This window comes from Dipodomys ordii, unplaced genomic scaffold (assembly GCF_000151885.1).
Source record: "Dipodomys ordii isolate 6190 unplaced genomic scaffold, Dord_2.0 Scaffold36, whole genome shotgun sequence".
NCBI lineage: Eukaryota > Metazoa > Chordata > Mammalia > Rodentia > Heteromyidae > Dipodomys > Dipodomys ordii.
In genome coordinates, this window is record NW_012267252.1 from 16,233,448 (window position 1) to 16,248,660 (window position 15,213).

At 37.8% G+C, this 15,213-nt stretch overlaps 1 protein-coding gene across 1 annotated transcript; it reads left to right on the forward strand.

Moving 5' to 3' along the window:
- Nucleotides 1–317: 317 nt before the first annotated feature.
- LOC105986718 (pancreatic triacylglycerol lipase) lies at nt 318–15,213 on the forward strand. Its single transcript, XM_013017773.1, has 13 exons — nt 318–363; nt 497–542; nt 1,698–1,852; nt 2,834–2,956; nt 5,064–5,198; nt 6,275–6,386; nt 7,998–8,117; nt 8,233–8,352; nt 8,850–8,968; nt 11,183–11,312; nt 12,871–12,979; nt 13,634–13,798; nt 15,089–15,213. Exons 1-13 carry the CDS (start codon nt 361–363, stop codon nt 15,150–15,152), a joined length of 1,401 nt encoding a protein of 466 aa, XP_012873227.1. The 5' UTR covers nt 318–360; the 3' UTR covers nt 15,153–15,213.

Consider the following 15,213-nt stretch of genomic DNA (forward strand, 5'->3'; position numbering starts at 1 on the left):
GAAAAGCTACATATAACTGAATGCAAGATGGTTATGGTCAAATCTGTGAAAAGAGATGTCAATGGACCTGCTCAGAGAACTTTAAGGAAAGAGACAACAACCTTCCCTCGTGATTCTGAGCATTGCATAAGCACATTGGAAGAGAACTTGCCATAGTTCCCACTTTCTCATCTTCCCACGTACACCTTGCAGAACCTTACCAGCACTATCAATATGGGCTTATCTGTGAATAAAATTAGAAATGTGTCCTTGGAACCTCCTCTGTTTTCATGCCACTTTTCCATGCTCAAAAAGATAAGGCTTCCCTATAAAAGGAACTTTCAGTAGTAGCTGGTTGTCCGAGAACCCAACGGATCCGCCATGGTGAGTCAGGAACATCTTTTCTAGGTTAATTTGCTAGAATTCATTTTCCCCAAAGGTCTGCATGAACTTGAATTACAGCCATCTTTTAACATGTTAGTTCACCCGAATCAACCATGTTTTTCCCTTTCTGCAGATGCTGCTGCTGTGGACACTGTCACTGCTGCTTGGGGCAGCAGTAGGTGAGGAATGGTATTTATTTGACAGTGGGGAAGCCTCACTGCTTAGTCCTTTCCAGAATTCTGGAATGGCTGGATAAAGACATGATAAGTACAAGGAGTAAAGTGATGAAGATGTAGGATTAAGAGCACAGGACCTGGGGTAGGGTTGTCAGATAAGATCAGTGGCACCCAGTGCCATTTGAATTTTGAATAAACAAGAATTCCAACATATGTGATGCTACATGAAAAAATACTCCGTTATTTGAAGTTCAGATTCATCATCAATATTTATATTCTGAACCTAGCACCTCTCGCTTCAATTAATGGAGTCCTTTGAAGCCTTCCTTAGTCACCTACAACTCAATCACTCTATGGAATATCTTTAACCTCTTATGTTTCAGGGTATTTTTTGGTCAAATGAGGATAATGACATCCCCATTATGGGGTGACTGTGCGGCTTAGAAATGGCAAAGAAATCACCTTGCCTAGTGTCTGGCACATGGTAAAATCTAGGCAATGCAGCCACCATAGCAGCTAGTATTTTTAGTGCTGCTATCATGGTGGGCTTAACCTTGCTCTACAACTTTTCCTTTGAGGTTTCCCGTTATGCAGTACCATGCCACCCTAGGTTGTGTTAAATTGTGAATGTTTTCTTTGATTGATTGAGTACCTACGTTATCACAGGAATCTAGGATGGTCCTCACGTATTTGTCAGATACCTATGTGCTCACCCATAGTGGAGATAAGAAGACTGGGTCCCTGCATGAAACAAACTAACCACCCCACCTGAATTCCAAAGCCAGAGGGGCTAGTGGTAGTCCAATCCTCCACACATCCACACCACGGCCTAACGCACAATGCAACTCAATTCTTGGGCACCAACTGCTTAACTATAATATCTATTTTGAGAAGCTAAAATGATTCCCTGCCTTTTTCTGAGCAGAAACAAGAGGAGAGAGAGGTGCTTCCCTGAGGTAAAAGTGAGGAACCAGAGCCTGTCTGTAATTGCCATTGCTCTTTATGAAGGTGCTTTATGAGTGTGATAAAAGGGTATTTGGGAACGTAAAGGAAGAAAATCTGTAGAAGATGTACTTTAACTTATATTATGCCTGAGAGACCATTGAAAATGCATTCTGGTTACACTAATATCCTTGAAACCCTTCTGGGTGATTTCAGGAAGAGAAGTCTGCTACGACAGACTGGGATGCTTCACTGATGATGCTCCCTGGGCAGGAATTGTGGAAAGACCCCTGAAAATACTGCCCTGGAGCCCAGCGGACATCAACACCCGCTTCCTGCTCTACACCAATGAGAACCAAAACAACTATCAAGTAAGAAGCCCTCTTTCCAGGATGTAGTCCAAGCTGTTCTATGTAATTTGTTCACTAAATATCTAAATCTTCTTAAGAGGGAAAAAAATTTCTAGGGCAATGAAATTTATTTTTTGACCCTTCCAATGTACATGTGTGTATACAAATATATGTATATATATATGTGTGTATATGTGTATATAATGTATATATGTATATAAATATTTGTACATATTCAGATTCATTCAGATATACATAACTTCTTGCAATACATACACAGAGAATGCATATTTAAAGTGGTATGAATTAAGGTTTCTTTGACCTTGCAGTGGTAGAAAGGTTTTATGTGTTTTGTAGACATCATCTTTCAATTTTAAATTCTGGTCTTTTTTGGACTAGCAATAGACAGTAGTAGTGGTCCACAATCCCCGTCAGCCACTAATAATGAATGTTGGTGACTGATGCATTGGAGTGTGATGTGTTACTAAGGTATGATATTTAGTAGTTTGGGTGTTTTCAATGTATTTTCAGCCTACAGTACTTTCAAATTACACCAGATTTATTGAGACATAGCTCTATCATAACTAGAGAAAAATCTATACACATAGATAGATAGATAGATAGATAGATAGATAGATAGATAGATAGATAGATAATTTCAATTGTAAATATATAGATTAGGTTACAGCTATACACAGTTGAGCATATGTATATGTATACATGTATATATGAAGACTTGAAGTAGATGAGACTTGAAATAGATAAGATTTCACTGACAAATATTATAAAATACATATCATCTGAGTAAGACAACCACAAAAATCTTGTGATGATAGAAACTAGAAGCACAGTGATGTTGGTGAATAGCTTGACTGTAACGGAAAAATCCTTTCAGGGATCCCAAATCCCACTAGTTTTCATCTTCCTACCACCTGACATATATTAGTGATTCTAGAAGACACTATACACACTTAACCTGAAACACTTTTCTCCCCTACACAGAGAGTCACTGCAGACACATCAAGCATCAGGAGCTCCAACTTCAACACAAATAGAAAAACTCGCTTCATCATTCATGGGTTCATAGACAAGGGAGAAGAAAACTGGCTGTCCGATATGTGCAAGGTGAGACCTGGTGATCTCCCAAGAGAAGTTAAAGTTGTCTCACGTGCAGAAAAATCAACAACCTGTAAGGCAGGGAGGGCCCCAACCAAGGAGAACAAATGTTAGTACTGCCACACTGGAGGATTCTCTAGTTGTAGGAAGGCTCCAGGGGTACCGGTGGGAGTGGGATCCTGGGACAGACAGGACAGCAGGCATTTGGGGGCTGTAGCCAGCTATGATTTAAGGGCTAGTATAGACATTTCAAAACTGTAGCCGTAGAAGCGCCTATTGATTTTCAGTTGATAACTCTTATATCCTCTGGTAGGAATATTTATGATCACTGGATGGTTTTCATTTCTGGCTTCTGTTTTTCCTACAAAAGTGATCTCATTTTCTTTTATTTGCCTTTGGCTCTGCTCCCAGTGATAACAAAGATTTAAAAGATAGAAAATCAAGTAGAATAAGTTGTCCTTGTAACTGCTAGTACTTAAGAACATTATTATTGATTCATTTATTTGTATATTTATTCACATTTTTATCAAACTTTTGCAACTGCTATGGCACTGGATTGTACTTGTTTTTACAGGGCTGTCATGAAAAGAATCCCAGGCTCTGCTTAACCCATTAATTTCTATCCTGTGTTTGACTGGAACCAAAGACAGAACCAGTTAACTGTAGAGCACATGGACTGATCCTGACCAATTCTGACAATAGAGAAGCACACTAGAGTTCATTCCCTTCATGAGTTTAGGAAAATTAGTAAAAGCAGAGTTTAAATTTTATAGTTATTGTAGGTGGTAGTAATATTGTGGACAGTAATAATAGCTTGCTGTATAGCAGTGAAGGAAAAATGTGATTCAAAAGAATATAATTATTTTAGGTAAGAATATAGAATTTATTTCTAATATCCCAAAAGCAGGTGTTTTAGGTATATTTGATTGGGCCTTGCCAACAGTGTTACAATACCATTAATATGTTGTGATGAAGAAAGGAGGGATTAAACCAGAAGGATGAAGATCCTAGTTTACAATCCTGATCTATTCTTAGCTAACTATAATATTTGAAAAGGTATAGCCTAAATTGTGCTCTATAGCAGCAACTTCGTGCTCTCATCTAAGACTAATCAAACTGGATTCACTTTTACTTACTTAGAACAATTATTTCTGTTGTTTGGATTTTATTCTTCTGTAATAGAAAAAAAGTTAAAGATGATTTCTTTAATATTTTTAATTTTATGTAAAAAGATGAGAGTATGTAAAATATATGCTCAAGCAAATAATTTCTACCAGAGCTGCTCTTCTACAAGCCTTGCTTGACCCTAGCAAGCAAAGTTACCAGTTTACATTGTCAGATATGCTTTTGTTGTTATGTTGTTGGTTGTGGGGCTTGAACTCTGGGCCTGGACCCTGTCCCTGAGCTCTTCATCTCAAGGCTAGTGCTCTACAACTTGAGCCCCAGTGCCACTCCTGGTCTTCTGGTGGTTAACTGGAGATAAGAGTCTCATGGACTTTCCTGCCCCAGCTGGCTTTGAACCACGATCCTCAGATCTCAACCTCCTGAGTAGCTAGGATTACAGGTGGAGCCACCAGCGCGAGGCTTAGATATACTTTTATGTGAAATAACAGTGATGTAGAGTAAAACATGATTAGGAATTCATCAAAAAGAGCTTATTCCTTGTAACATCAGTATATTTTCCTATGTAAGGGATTCTAACAGTCTTTCATTCATTCACTCATTTAGTAATTTTTTATTGAGCATTTGTGAACCAGGAAGTGTTCTAGACACTGAGCAGAGAACAGTGAAAGAGACACATAATGTCTTAGTACATTCTAGTTTGATGGCCTTCAAGAAACTCTAATAAGACAAAGACTAATGTCACAACTCATATGTTTTTCTCTGGATCAAATGCATCTTTTACAATAGAAATCCTAATAATCCTGTTTCTACAATGCCCACACCTCTGGTTTGGAGCCAATGGTAAACTTCAGGAGATATCCTATACCTAGTACAGTTTTGTTCATAGCTTTGGGATTAAAAGTGACATGATATTGTTTAGGTCGAGGAGGGAATTTATCCTAGTCTTCAAATGTGTTCATTACTCATCTATTTCTTGTGTCTCTTCCTTCAGAACATGTTTAAGGTGGAAAGTGTGAACTGCGTCTGTGTGGATTGGAAAGGTGGCTCCCGAACTGGCTACACCCAGGCCTCACAGAACACTCGCGTTGTGGGTGCAGAAATAGCATATTTTGTTGATGTCCTTAAGGTAATACCTTCCAAGTTATATAAAAAGCTCATATACTTTGTTTTCTGGATTCTGTTTTGAAAACAAAAGTTCTAGGTATGATAATTAATCAAGACATTTCTCTACTGAAATAGGCTTTCCCTTCCCTTCAGATAAAAATGCAAAAGAATAATCTAGATTTGGGCATCATCAATCTATTTATTTCAAGAACTTAATTTTTATTGTTAATTAAATGGACTTAATCAAGAAACTAGGGGCTGGGAAGGTGGCTCAATGGTAGAGTGCTTGCCTTGCATGCATGAGGCCCTGGTTTGATTCCTCAGTGCCACATAAGCAGAAAAAGCCAGAAGTGGCACTGTGGCTCAAGTGGTAGAGTGCTACCTTGAGCTGAAGGACAGTGCCCAGGCCCAGAGTTCAGGACCCACGACCGACAAAAAAAAAAAAAAAAGAAAAGAAAAGAAAAAAAGAAACTAGGGGCTGGGAAGGTGGCTCCGTGGTAGAGCGCTTGCCTGGCATGTCTGAGGCCCTGGGTTGGGTTCCTCAGCACCACATAAACAAAAAGAAAAAAGCTGGAAGTGGTTCTGTGGCTCAAGTGGTAGAGCGCTAGCTTTAAGCTGAAGAGCTAAGGGACAGCGCCCAGGCCCAGAGTTCAGGCCCCATGACCAGATCCCCCCCAAAAAAAAGAAAGAAAGAAAAAAGAAACTAGGTAGATGATACCTACTTAATACAATGGCAAAATGCTAACCAATTGGGAAACCTTTTAATTAAAAAATGAAACTTGAATGTATTTAAATAACTTCTTCCGTTAGGGTTTCAACTCCAACTTGTCACTTAATCATTTCTACCTAACAAATCACATTGTTCAAAGATAGATTTTACAAAGTAAACAGTGTTATAGAGTTTTATGCCCACTAGTTCAAAAGTTAAACCCATTCCCATTTTGATCATTATAACTTCAAAAAAAAAAACCTCTGAAAACAATTTTTTTGAGGAGACAGCATGTCTTCCTGAAAATCAAGAGTGTGAGAGCCCTCTTCAGTGTCCACCTGGAATTCTGAACTCTTGAAAACATTTTAAAGAGGTTTGCTTTCCAACAGAATCAATTAGGATACTCACCTTCCAACGTCCACCTCATTGGCCACAGCCTGGGCTCCCATATTGCTGGAGAGGCTGGAAGAAGAACCAATGGAGCCATTGGAAGAATCACAGGTTGGTCACAACAGTGGCTGCAATATTAGATTAGATGTATCCTCTATGGGGATCAAAAGGAGATACAGGAGAAAAATCTGGTGCAGCCTCGTAACCTTCTCACATTTTCTAAATTGTGCCTCAATTAGAAATCAGAATGTTCCATGTCCTGGTAGATTGTTTTATTGCCATAAATCTTTGTTTTTCACCATTCCATTTAACATTTGAATATATTGCATGTGACTAAAATGCAAATTGAGAAGCCCCAGAAACATGACTGTTTCCCCATTTTCAGGAAATAAATACCATAAAGCATAGAATTTAACCAACAGAGCTTAAGTGTGTACAGTTAATTGAAATCCTGCTTCAACAGCAGCTGCTAATTAGCACATGTGTCATCAACCAGAATCCCAGAGACAAGAGAAGGGAAAAGATGGCGAGATTGCACTGGACTGGTAATTCTGTTCTGGACATTACTAATTTGATATCAAATGCCATTTTTACTAAACTCAAAATGGCTGCATTGAACTAATAGGGTCACAGTTGTTCAACAATCCTGTAACCTTTAACAAAGAAGTTGTTATCTTGGATCTGAGACCTGACTGCTTCAAGGAATGACCATGGCCCTCCTCCATCTTCCACCTTTCTGTGCTGACCCAGAAATACCCAGATAAGTTGTTTGTATTTGGATTAGTGGAGGCATCTAGACTTTCTCTTAATTTGCTGAAAAGAAGTTCTTCCAGAGTCTTTTCTCTCAGTTTCTACTCTGTTTACCACAGTCTGTTCAACCAGATACTGGGCCATGCCAGGCTATAGACTCAGTAAGGAGAGCCAAGGTCCTTGTCCTCTTGGGAGACTGTATTATTATTGGAGCACTTCAATTCTTATCTTTTCTGATAACTGCTTCTAATAACCAAGATTCTCTCAAAGAGTATGCATCCATAAATAGGGTCAGTGCTATCATTTGGAAAAATCCACTTTCAATCAAATAGCTAACTCAGAGCAGATTTCCCTTCAAAATGGTTATATCAGGAAGAACTCATTTCTTTTTTAATTTTATTTTATTTTATTTGTGAACATACTGTACAGAGGGGTTACAATTACATGGGCAGGATAATGCGTACATTTCTTACCAAGCATTGCAGCCTCTTCCTTTGGTTTACCCTTCCCATCCCTTCCCAGCCTCCCCCTCCCCCCCCAATCCCAATCCTTCTCCTTCCCCCCCTCCCTGCACCGACGTTGTAAAGCTCGTTTTGGACATGACAACTTGTACTTCTCATTGTTGCAACAGATCCACCTGTATCCTTAAACAACTGGTTTTTCCCCATCTCCTCCACAAGTTATACTGACATCAAATATAGAGAAAGCAGGGGTTATACTGTGGGGGAGGGACATACAAAGCAACAAAGAGATAATCTTATAAATGCGTTAGAAACACATGCATGAAAGAAAAAAACATTAAAATACATATCTAAGGGTTCATTTTCCTGACATCACATTATCTGACCTTTTTTCTTTCTTTCTATCTGTAACTCATGACTGTAGCCAAGACTTGCACTCAGGTCTGTAACTTATGAAGAAAGGTGGAGATGCATGAACAAGGACATAATTAATGACACATATATGTTTTAGGGTTGGATCCTGCTGAGCCTTGCTTTGAGGGTGCACCTGAGCTAATCCGATTGGACCCCAGTGATGCTCAGTTTGTGGATGTCATTCATACAGATGCTGCCCCAATCGTCCCCAACTTAGGTGAGTTCCTCAACTTGTCCTCCTAGAGGATTTTGAGTCTACAGTTTTAATGTATGTATAGTGTCTCGAATCTCTATCATATCATAAAACTACTCTTACTTTTTAACTTATTCAGGGTTTGGAATGAGCCAACCTTCAGGTCACCTTGACTTCTTTCCAAATGGTGGAGTAGAGATGCCTGGATGTCAGAAGAATATTCTCTCTCAGATTGTTGACATTGATGGGATCTGGGAAGGTAAAACCATCCTTGTGCAGACATGTTTTTTTTTTTAGGGAAAGTTTGTATAATGTTGATAAACTCACTGGATAATTTAGAATAATTTAGGTTTGTATATAACAACGAATCTCTAATTGTACTCTTGAGATACAGATCCACATCAACACATGTAGGAATGAGGTCTTTGGGAATAGAATCATATTTATGATAAGCTTTCCAAGGACCTAATTCAGTGACTGCATTACCAAGTTGCCCTTATAACAATATGGGACAATTCTTCCCTTATCAAGTTATTTTTGTTTCATGTAACAATGATGTTAAATATTATCATTTTAAACAGTACTTAAATTCTAGTTGAACCTTTAATCACAAATACACTTCATAAATGATTTTATGCTATGACTTCATGAGTTCACATTAATTAGAGAAAGCTTCAATACCTATGTTTTCATTACAATGTTGACTTGGAAAAATAAAAATGTGTCACTGATGTATAATCATATTTGATTTCATAGGAACTCGTGACTTTGCAGCCTGTAATCACTTAAGAAGCTACAAGTACTACTCAGATAGCATCCTCAACCCTACTGGTTTTGCTGGATTCTCTTGCTCCTCTTATAGTGTTTTCTCTGCAGTAAGTATATTTCCCCTTCCATGTGAATTTTAATTTTGAATTTTATTTTTGTAGTGCTGAGGATGGAACTTAGGGCCTTGTGCATACTAAAGGTGCATTATACCACTGAGCTCTATCTCCAGTTACTCTATTTGTATTTTGTGGCTACTGGTTCTTAATATTAGCATGGCTCACTATGAAGACATCATTCAGTGAATATTTATAGTGTTGGATGTATACTAAATTGTAGATATGCATTTTAGTAGCAGAAAAACACGAACAATTTACATATTAGGCTTGTAAATGGAAATCTCTTTTGTATAACTTATTCCCTATCACTTCTGTTACATCAGGTATATGTTCAAATTCATTTTGGAAATAATCCTAAACAAACAAGTAAAATACAAGTCCATGGCTATCTGAGAGCCATGTTTAAAGGAAGCTGCTGAACATGGGAGATTTTCCTTAAATGCCAACCTCTGTAATTGTAGAATTATGGACATAGAGACAGTTCTTGACAACTTCATATCCATCAATATTTCTTTGAATTTCCATCTTGTTTGATAGCCTCTTGGTATTGAATTCTTCTATCTAAGCTTGAATATGAAATATCTGTTGTTTGTTATAATTTGTAGTTTAAAATTTTTATTTGAGAAAAAGTAAAAAGAAAAAAACAAAATAGCTAAATGACTGAGGAAAGTACTTCATTGCTCTGAGACAGTAACTTCATCTATAGATGAAAATAATAATGGTCGATTCAATGCCCATGTAAAAGGAATTAATGATATTTTATGATATATTAATATTTTCATGATATATTAATTGCTTAGCCCTGAACAAAAAAAAACATAATAATCAGTATTCAACAAATGCTAGCTATTTGGGAAAGTGGTACACAATTTTAATCACATACAGACTGATTCCATAATTAGAACTGAACATCTCCCACTTTTTTTTAGTATAATGTTTTGTTTTTATCATTTTATAAATAAAGCAGAGAAAATCATATTTCATGCAATTGAAACAGTCTGATTCAACAATATAAACAATCTTTTTGGAAAAATGCTCAGTGCTTATCTGAGTAAAATCACTCAATCTTGAGAGTTCTTTGCCTCTATACCCCATTCTAAATGTTTCTTCAAGGGAATACTGACTTAGTTCATTCTGTTGGTGATCTACCCAGTATATGGTTTTTTTGGTTTTTGGGTTTGGTTTGGTTTTGCCCATCCTGGGGCTTGAGCTCTGGGCCTGGGCGCTGTCCTTGAGCTTCTTTTGCTCAATGCAAGTACTCTACCACTTGAGCCACAGCGCCACTCTGGCTTTTTCAAGTAGTTGATTGTAGATAAGAGTAACTTGGAGGTCCACTGGTCCAGAGATGTGCAGTTCCTTTGGACTTTCAGTCATCTTGTTGTTTGTCTTTTGGATATGCATGCTCTGAGACTTCTGAGATGAAATCTGGAGCTTGTCTACCCTGGGTTTAGATAATCCATTTGTTCCTGTCCAGTTCTCTCTCTCTCCCTAGCTTATGGGATGTTGGCATGTATCTATTTGACCTATCATCAGATCCATTGATTCAAATGGTAACTAGGTGTCTTTCCACAGTGGGAAGTGGATGTTCATCTTCCCAACTCCATTCATTACTCTTAATTCCTCTTAGTATATTCCCTAGTCCAGGAAGAGAGGATATTTTCCCATATTATAAATTTCTACAGAAATCAGCCTCATTATTAATCTTTAATAACCAACTGGATCCTTTTTCTCTGCACATGGGGAGAATTCTGAGATGTAGTCTGCAGTCCTAAACACTAAATGGAGGCTAAAGGACTTGAGAAATACCTGGCTTGCAAGTTTATTGTCCCCATAATGGATTCTATTTTACATATGAGAGACTGATTATCCCATCTTGTTCTTTCTTATGCAACTGTGGTAAAATAAATTCCAACTTCCATGCAGCACCATGAATATCTTGGGGGCAAGAAGGGCAACTTATGGAGAAAACAAGGAAACAAATGTATTCACACAATGTCCCTAGTTATATGTAATTCTCTAACAGCAAAACCACTGATTTATCCTCCTGCATCATTAAACTTTTCTGAGACATTATTAACGTTCTTTTACCATCAGGAACAGAATTAGCATTACTTGACTTTTTACTTGACTTGTAGCAACATGGAGGAAAAGATGATACACTGTTAACAGAAAGAGCACTTATTCAGGACACCTTTGTTTTCACAGAACAAGTGCTTCCCCTGTGCACATGGAGGATGCCCACAAATGGGTCATTATGCTGACAGATTTTCTGGGAAAACAAATGGAGTATATCAGAGATTTTATCTAAACACTGGTGATAAGAGTAATTTTGCTCGTAAGTTCTTATTTTATTAACCTTAAATTATTCTCCCCACCTCCAACCTCCTGCTTAGTGCTGTTTACAAATTCACTGTCTTATATATGGCAAACCAGTGTTCTACCACTGAGCTACAACACTAGCCATAACTTTAAACTTTTAATCCTATGTTTCCATGCCCACTAATAATATATAAAATTGTTTTTTCATGCACATGTTTATACATCGCACCCAGTGTGAAAATTCTCCAAATGCCACACCCACTATAGTAGAATGCAGTATGGGGCATAGACTATCAATGTGACACACATACATTTCTTTTTTTTTTTCTGGTTCTGAATTTAGGAGCCTTCTTCTGCAACAGTCTCTTTTTACTCAGTCAAAACTTTTAACAAAATTCTAAATTTCAGTACAAACAGAAAAGTAACCTCCCATGGGGCAGGCATGAGTCCTCACCCCTGTAATCCCACCCCACTTCCATGGGGCAGGCATGAGTCCTCACCCCTGTGATCCCACCCCACTTCCATGGGGCAGGCATGAGTCCTCACCCCTGTGATCCCAGCTACTTGGGAGGCTGAGAGCAGGAATACTGTGGTTTGACACCAGCTCGGGCAGAAAAGGGTTGCTAAATTCTATTTTCAAATAACTAGCAAAAATGCATGGCTGCAGACATAGATCAAAGGCAGAGCACCAGCCCAGCAAGCGAAAGGCCCTCAGTTCAAACTTATAGTCACAAAGAAGAAAAGAAAATTAACTCTCAAGAAAGGTAGCAGTGGTGATGGGAATGGAAAGGAGTGGCTAGTTCAAGAGATATTTAGGGAGATGGATAGAGGGGGTAAGATTGATTTTAGTATATTATAAACATGTATGGAAATGGAGTAGTGAAATGCTCCCCTGTGTAACTAATGTAAGGTGAGAGCAAGAGACCGGGGGTGGCAGGGAGAGGGGGAGAGGAGAGTGAAAATAGATATAGAGCATGTGTGAGGTATGAAGATAGGCTCCTGGTTTCTTTTCTGGATGACTGGGGAAGAAAATTGATTCTCGGGGACTCATTTGTGTTAGCAGTCTTGTAAAAACTGAAGATAAATTTGATCTAAGCCCCACTTTGGCCAGGCTAGCACTAACTGGCAAGTACTGGTGGTTCCCTATTGATGAACACCAGGGGAACTTTTGCTTACCTAAATAGAGACATTTCAAGAGGTAGAGAAAATCCATGTAAAGTATTTAGACAAAAAGGTGAAAAGACTCTAATGTTTTGTGATCAATTACCTTTTACCATAGAGTTTCCTAGACTATTCAATAATAAGTGGTTAGGTTCAAATTTTTAAACAAGATTTCTTTGTCCCTTGGCTTTTAAAACTATCTTTAAGTTTGAAAAAATACCACAAACCTCCCTTTTCTCAATGCCTGTCCTGTGAATACTTGGATAAAAGAAAAACTGCGATTTTCATTAGAAGAATCACCAGCATCATGTATAAATTATTCAAAATTCTTCAGCAATGGCAATAGGAATTGACCTGTTTCCTGTATCTTTTCTCTTAAAGCTGACATTTTGCAAATTTTGCCTCCCATTCAGGTTGGAGGTATCAGGTATCTGTCACACTGTCTGGACAGAAAGTTACAGGACACATCCTGGTTTCTTTGTTTGGAAATGGAGGAAACTCTAAACAGTATGAAATTTTTAAGTGAGTAAAATAACTACTTTTCACTTTTAAAATGTTGGAATACTGTTTGCTATAATATATGTTACTGACAAAAAGGATTTTTTCCTATTATATATGAGAATATTGTCACGTGTGATAAAATAAAATTTGCCCCACTTACATCAACATAGATTTCCGAATTATATTCCTAAGTTTCTTCTCTCAGAATTTCTTAGGAAACTATTAATGTTTCTTTTGTTGTCTGACATAATGAATAAACCATTGCTCTCCACAAACCTGTGGGGGAAAGATGATACAATGATTACTGAACTGAGACTAAAAGCTGATTGAACATATAACACATCTTTTATGTATATTAAATGAAAGATAACATGACGCATTGGTAGCAAACCACCCACTCAGATAAAACAAATGTGAGAAATTAATTCATACCTTAGATTGAAAAATTGATTCATACATTATATTGGTAGCAAACCATCCATTGAGCTAAAATACATGTGAGAAATTAATTAAAACATTAACTTGAAAACCAATCAATTTAGGTATGGACATTTTAAGCTGGTTTTAGAAACATATACATGTATATAGACTACATATGATATATATTTATTGTGTGAATTACTTGGTTAGTATTTGTAAATAGTCACACACTTTTAAAACATCTTACCACCTCAGGGGCTCTCTCCAACCTGGTACAGTTCTTATCAATGAGGTCGACTCTGATGTGGATGTTGGAGACCTGCAGAAGGTTAAATTTATTTGGTATAACAATGTGATCAACCCAACCTTACCCCAAGTGGGAGCATCAAGGATCACAGTGAAAAGAAATGATGGAAGAGTGTAAGTAATAACTGAAGGGTTGAGAAGGACTGAGTAGTGTTTATAATTCTATCTTTACTAAAATTCTCCCTTAAGTACACATACTTCTACAATGATTCACTTCTGCTCCCCCCCCAATTCCCCCCACAAAGCTGATTTCTAAAGATTTTCGTATCTTTAGGAGAAAGTATAGAAATTTAGGGAACTGACTTGGATAGATTTGTATGTAAGTGTTCTTTCTGAAATTCAGCGGTAGAGTGAGAATCTCACTTCATAATTTGAAAGTGTAAAGAGTATTCCATTAGAATTAACTTATGCCCTGTGTGTAAATAATGTGCATCATTTGTGAACCTAAACTTTAGAGGCTCAAAACATTACCACTTAGATTATCAGAGACTTATTGAACTTATCAAAGAAGAATCTAGGTTTTGATGGAAAGGTCCACACTGAAGTGTTTCAGAGCCAAATGATGTTCAGGGAAAGTGAACTAATAATGGTAACAAGAGTTTTTATATATATTTTTATTGTAAAAATACTGCACAGAGGGGTTCCAGTTACATGAGTAGGGTAATGAGTACATTTCCTATCTAGCATTGTTATCTCCTCCTTTATTTTTCCCCTAGCATCCGTTCCCCCCCACCTCCCCAATTCCTCCCTCCCACCCCCGAAATTGTAAAGTTCGTTTTCAACATAGTGTCTTGTTTGCCTGTTAGACATCAGTATCTTTTATTGTTTGAGGTTCCATGTCATGAAAACTGTTGTTTCATGTAAGAGTTTTTTTTTATTAGTAAGCCAAATTTTGAGGCAAAGAAGACTGCTTCTGTCACCAAATTGCACTTATTCACATTAAAACCCAAGAAAAAAAAACAACTAAAACCCAAGAAAACTTGCATCTAACAGAGAGTACAAACCACAGCACTTCCAAACTTATCTAGTACAAATTCGGGCAAAATACATGAAACAAAAGTTTTCATGACATGGAACCTCAAGCAATAAAAGATAATGATGTCTAACAGACAAAAAAAATAAACAGGTAAAGCCATAAAATATCCCAGCTACTGCTTTGAGAGAATTTCCATGGGGTGGCACAGGCAGGTGGACTTCAAGCAGTAAGAGAAGGATCAGAGAAGCTAGAGCAGTTAGAGGACATAGAAGTATCTGGTCAATGTTCTCAACGTCTCTCCTTGGACCAAGAGTGCCCTTCTTTCTCAGATTGTTGGGGGAAGAATGGGTGGAGAGAGCAGCAGCTGGGCTCATACCCAGCACTCCACTTGTGTGACAGGAGTGACCTTTTGATGTCTCTCTCCACAGATTCAACTTCTGTAGCCAAGGTACCGTGAGGGAGGATGTTCTGCTTACCCTTACTCCCTGTTAGGAGCCTGTTGACACATGACCACTGGCTCTTACTACTAATAAAATCTACCTGTGAAGCATTA

Bases quoted from the DNA above. Each gene is read 5' to 3' on its own strand.
- LOC105986718 (XM_013017773.1), top strand. The intron at 8,969-11,182 runs GTAAGTATATTT...TTGTTTTCACAG, and splicing joins CTTATAGTGTTTTCTCTGCA to AACAAGTGCTTCCCCTGTGC. The intron at 13,799-15,088 runs GTAAGTAATAAC...CTCTCTCCACAG, and splicing joins AAAAGAAATGATGGAAGAGT to ATTCAACTTCTGTAGCCAAG.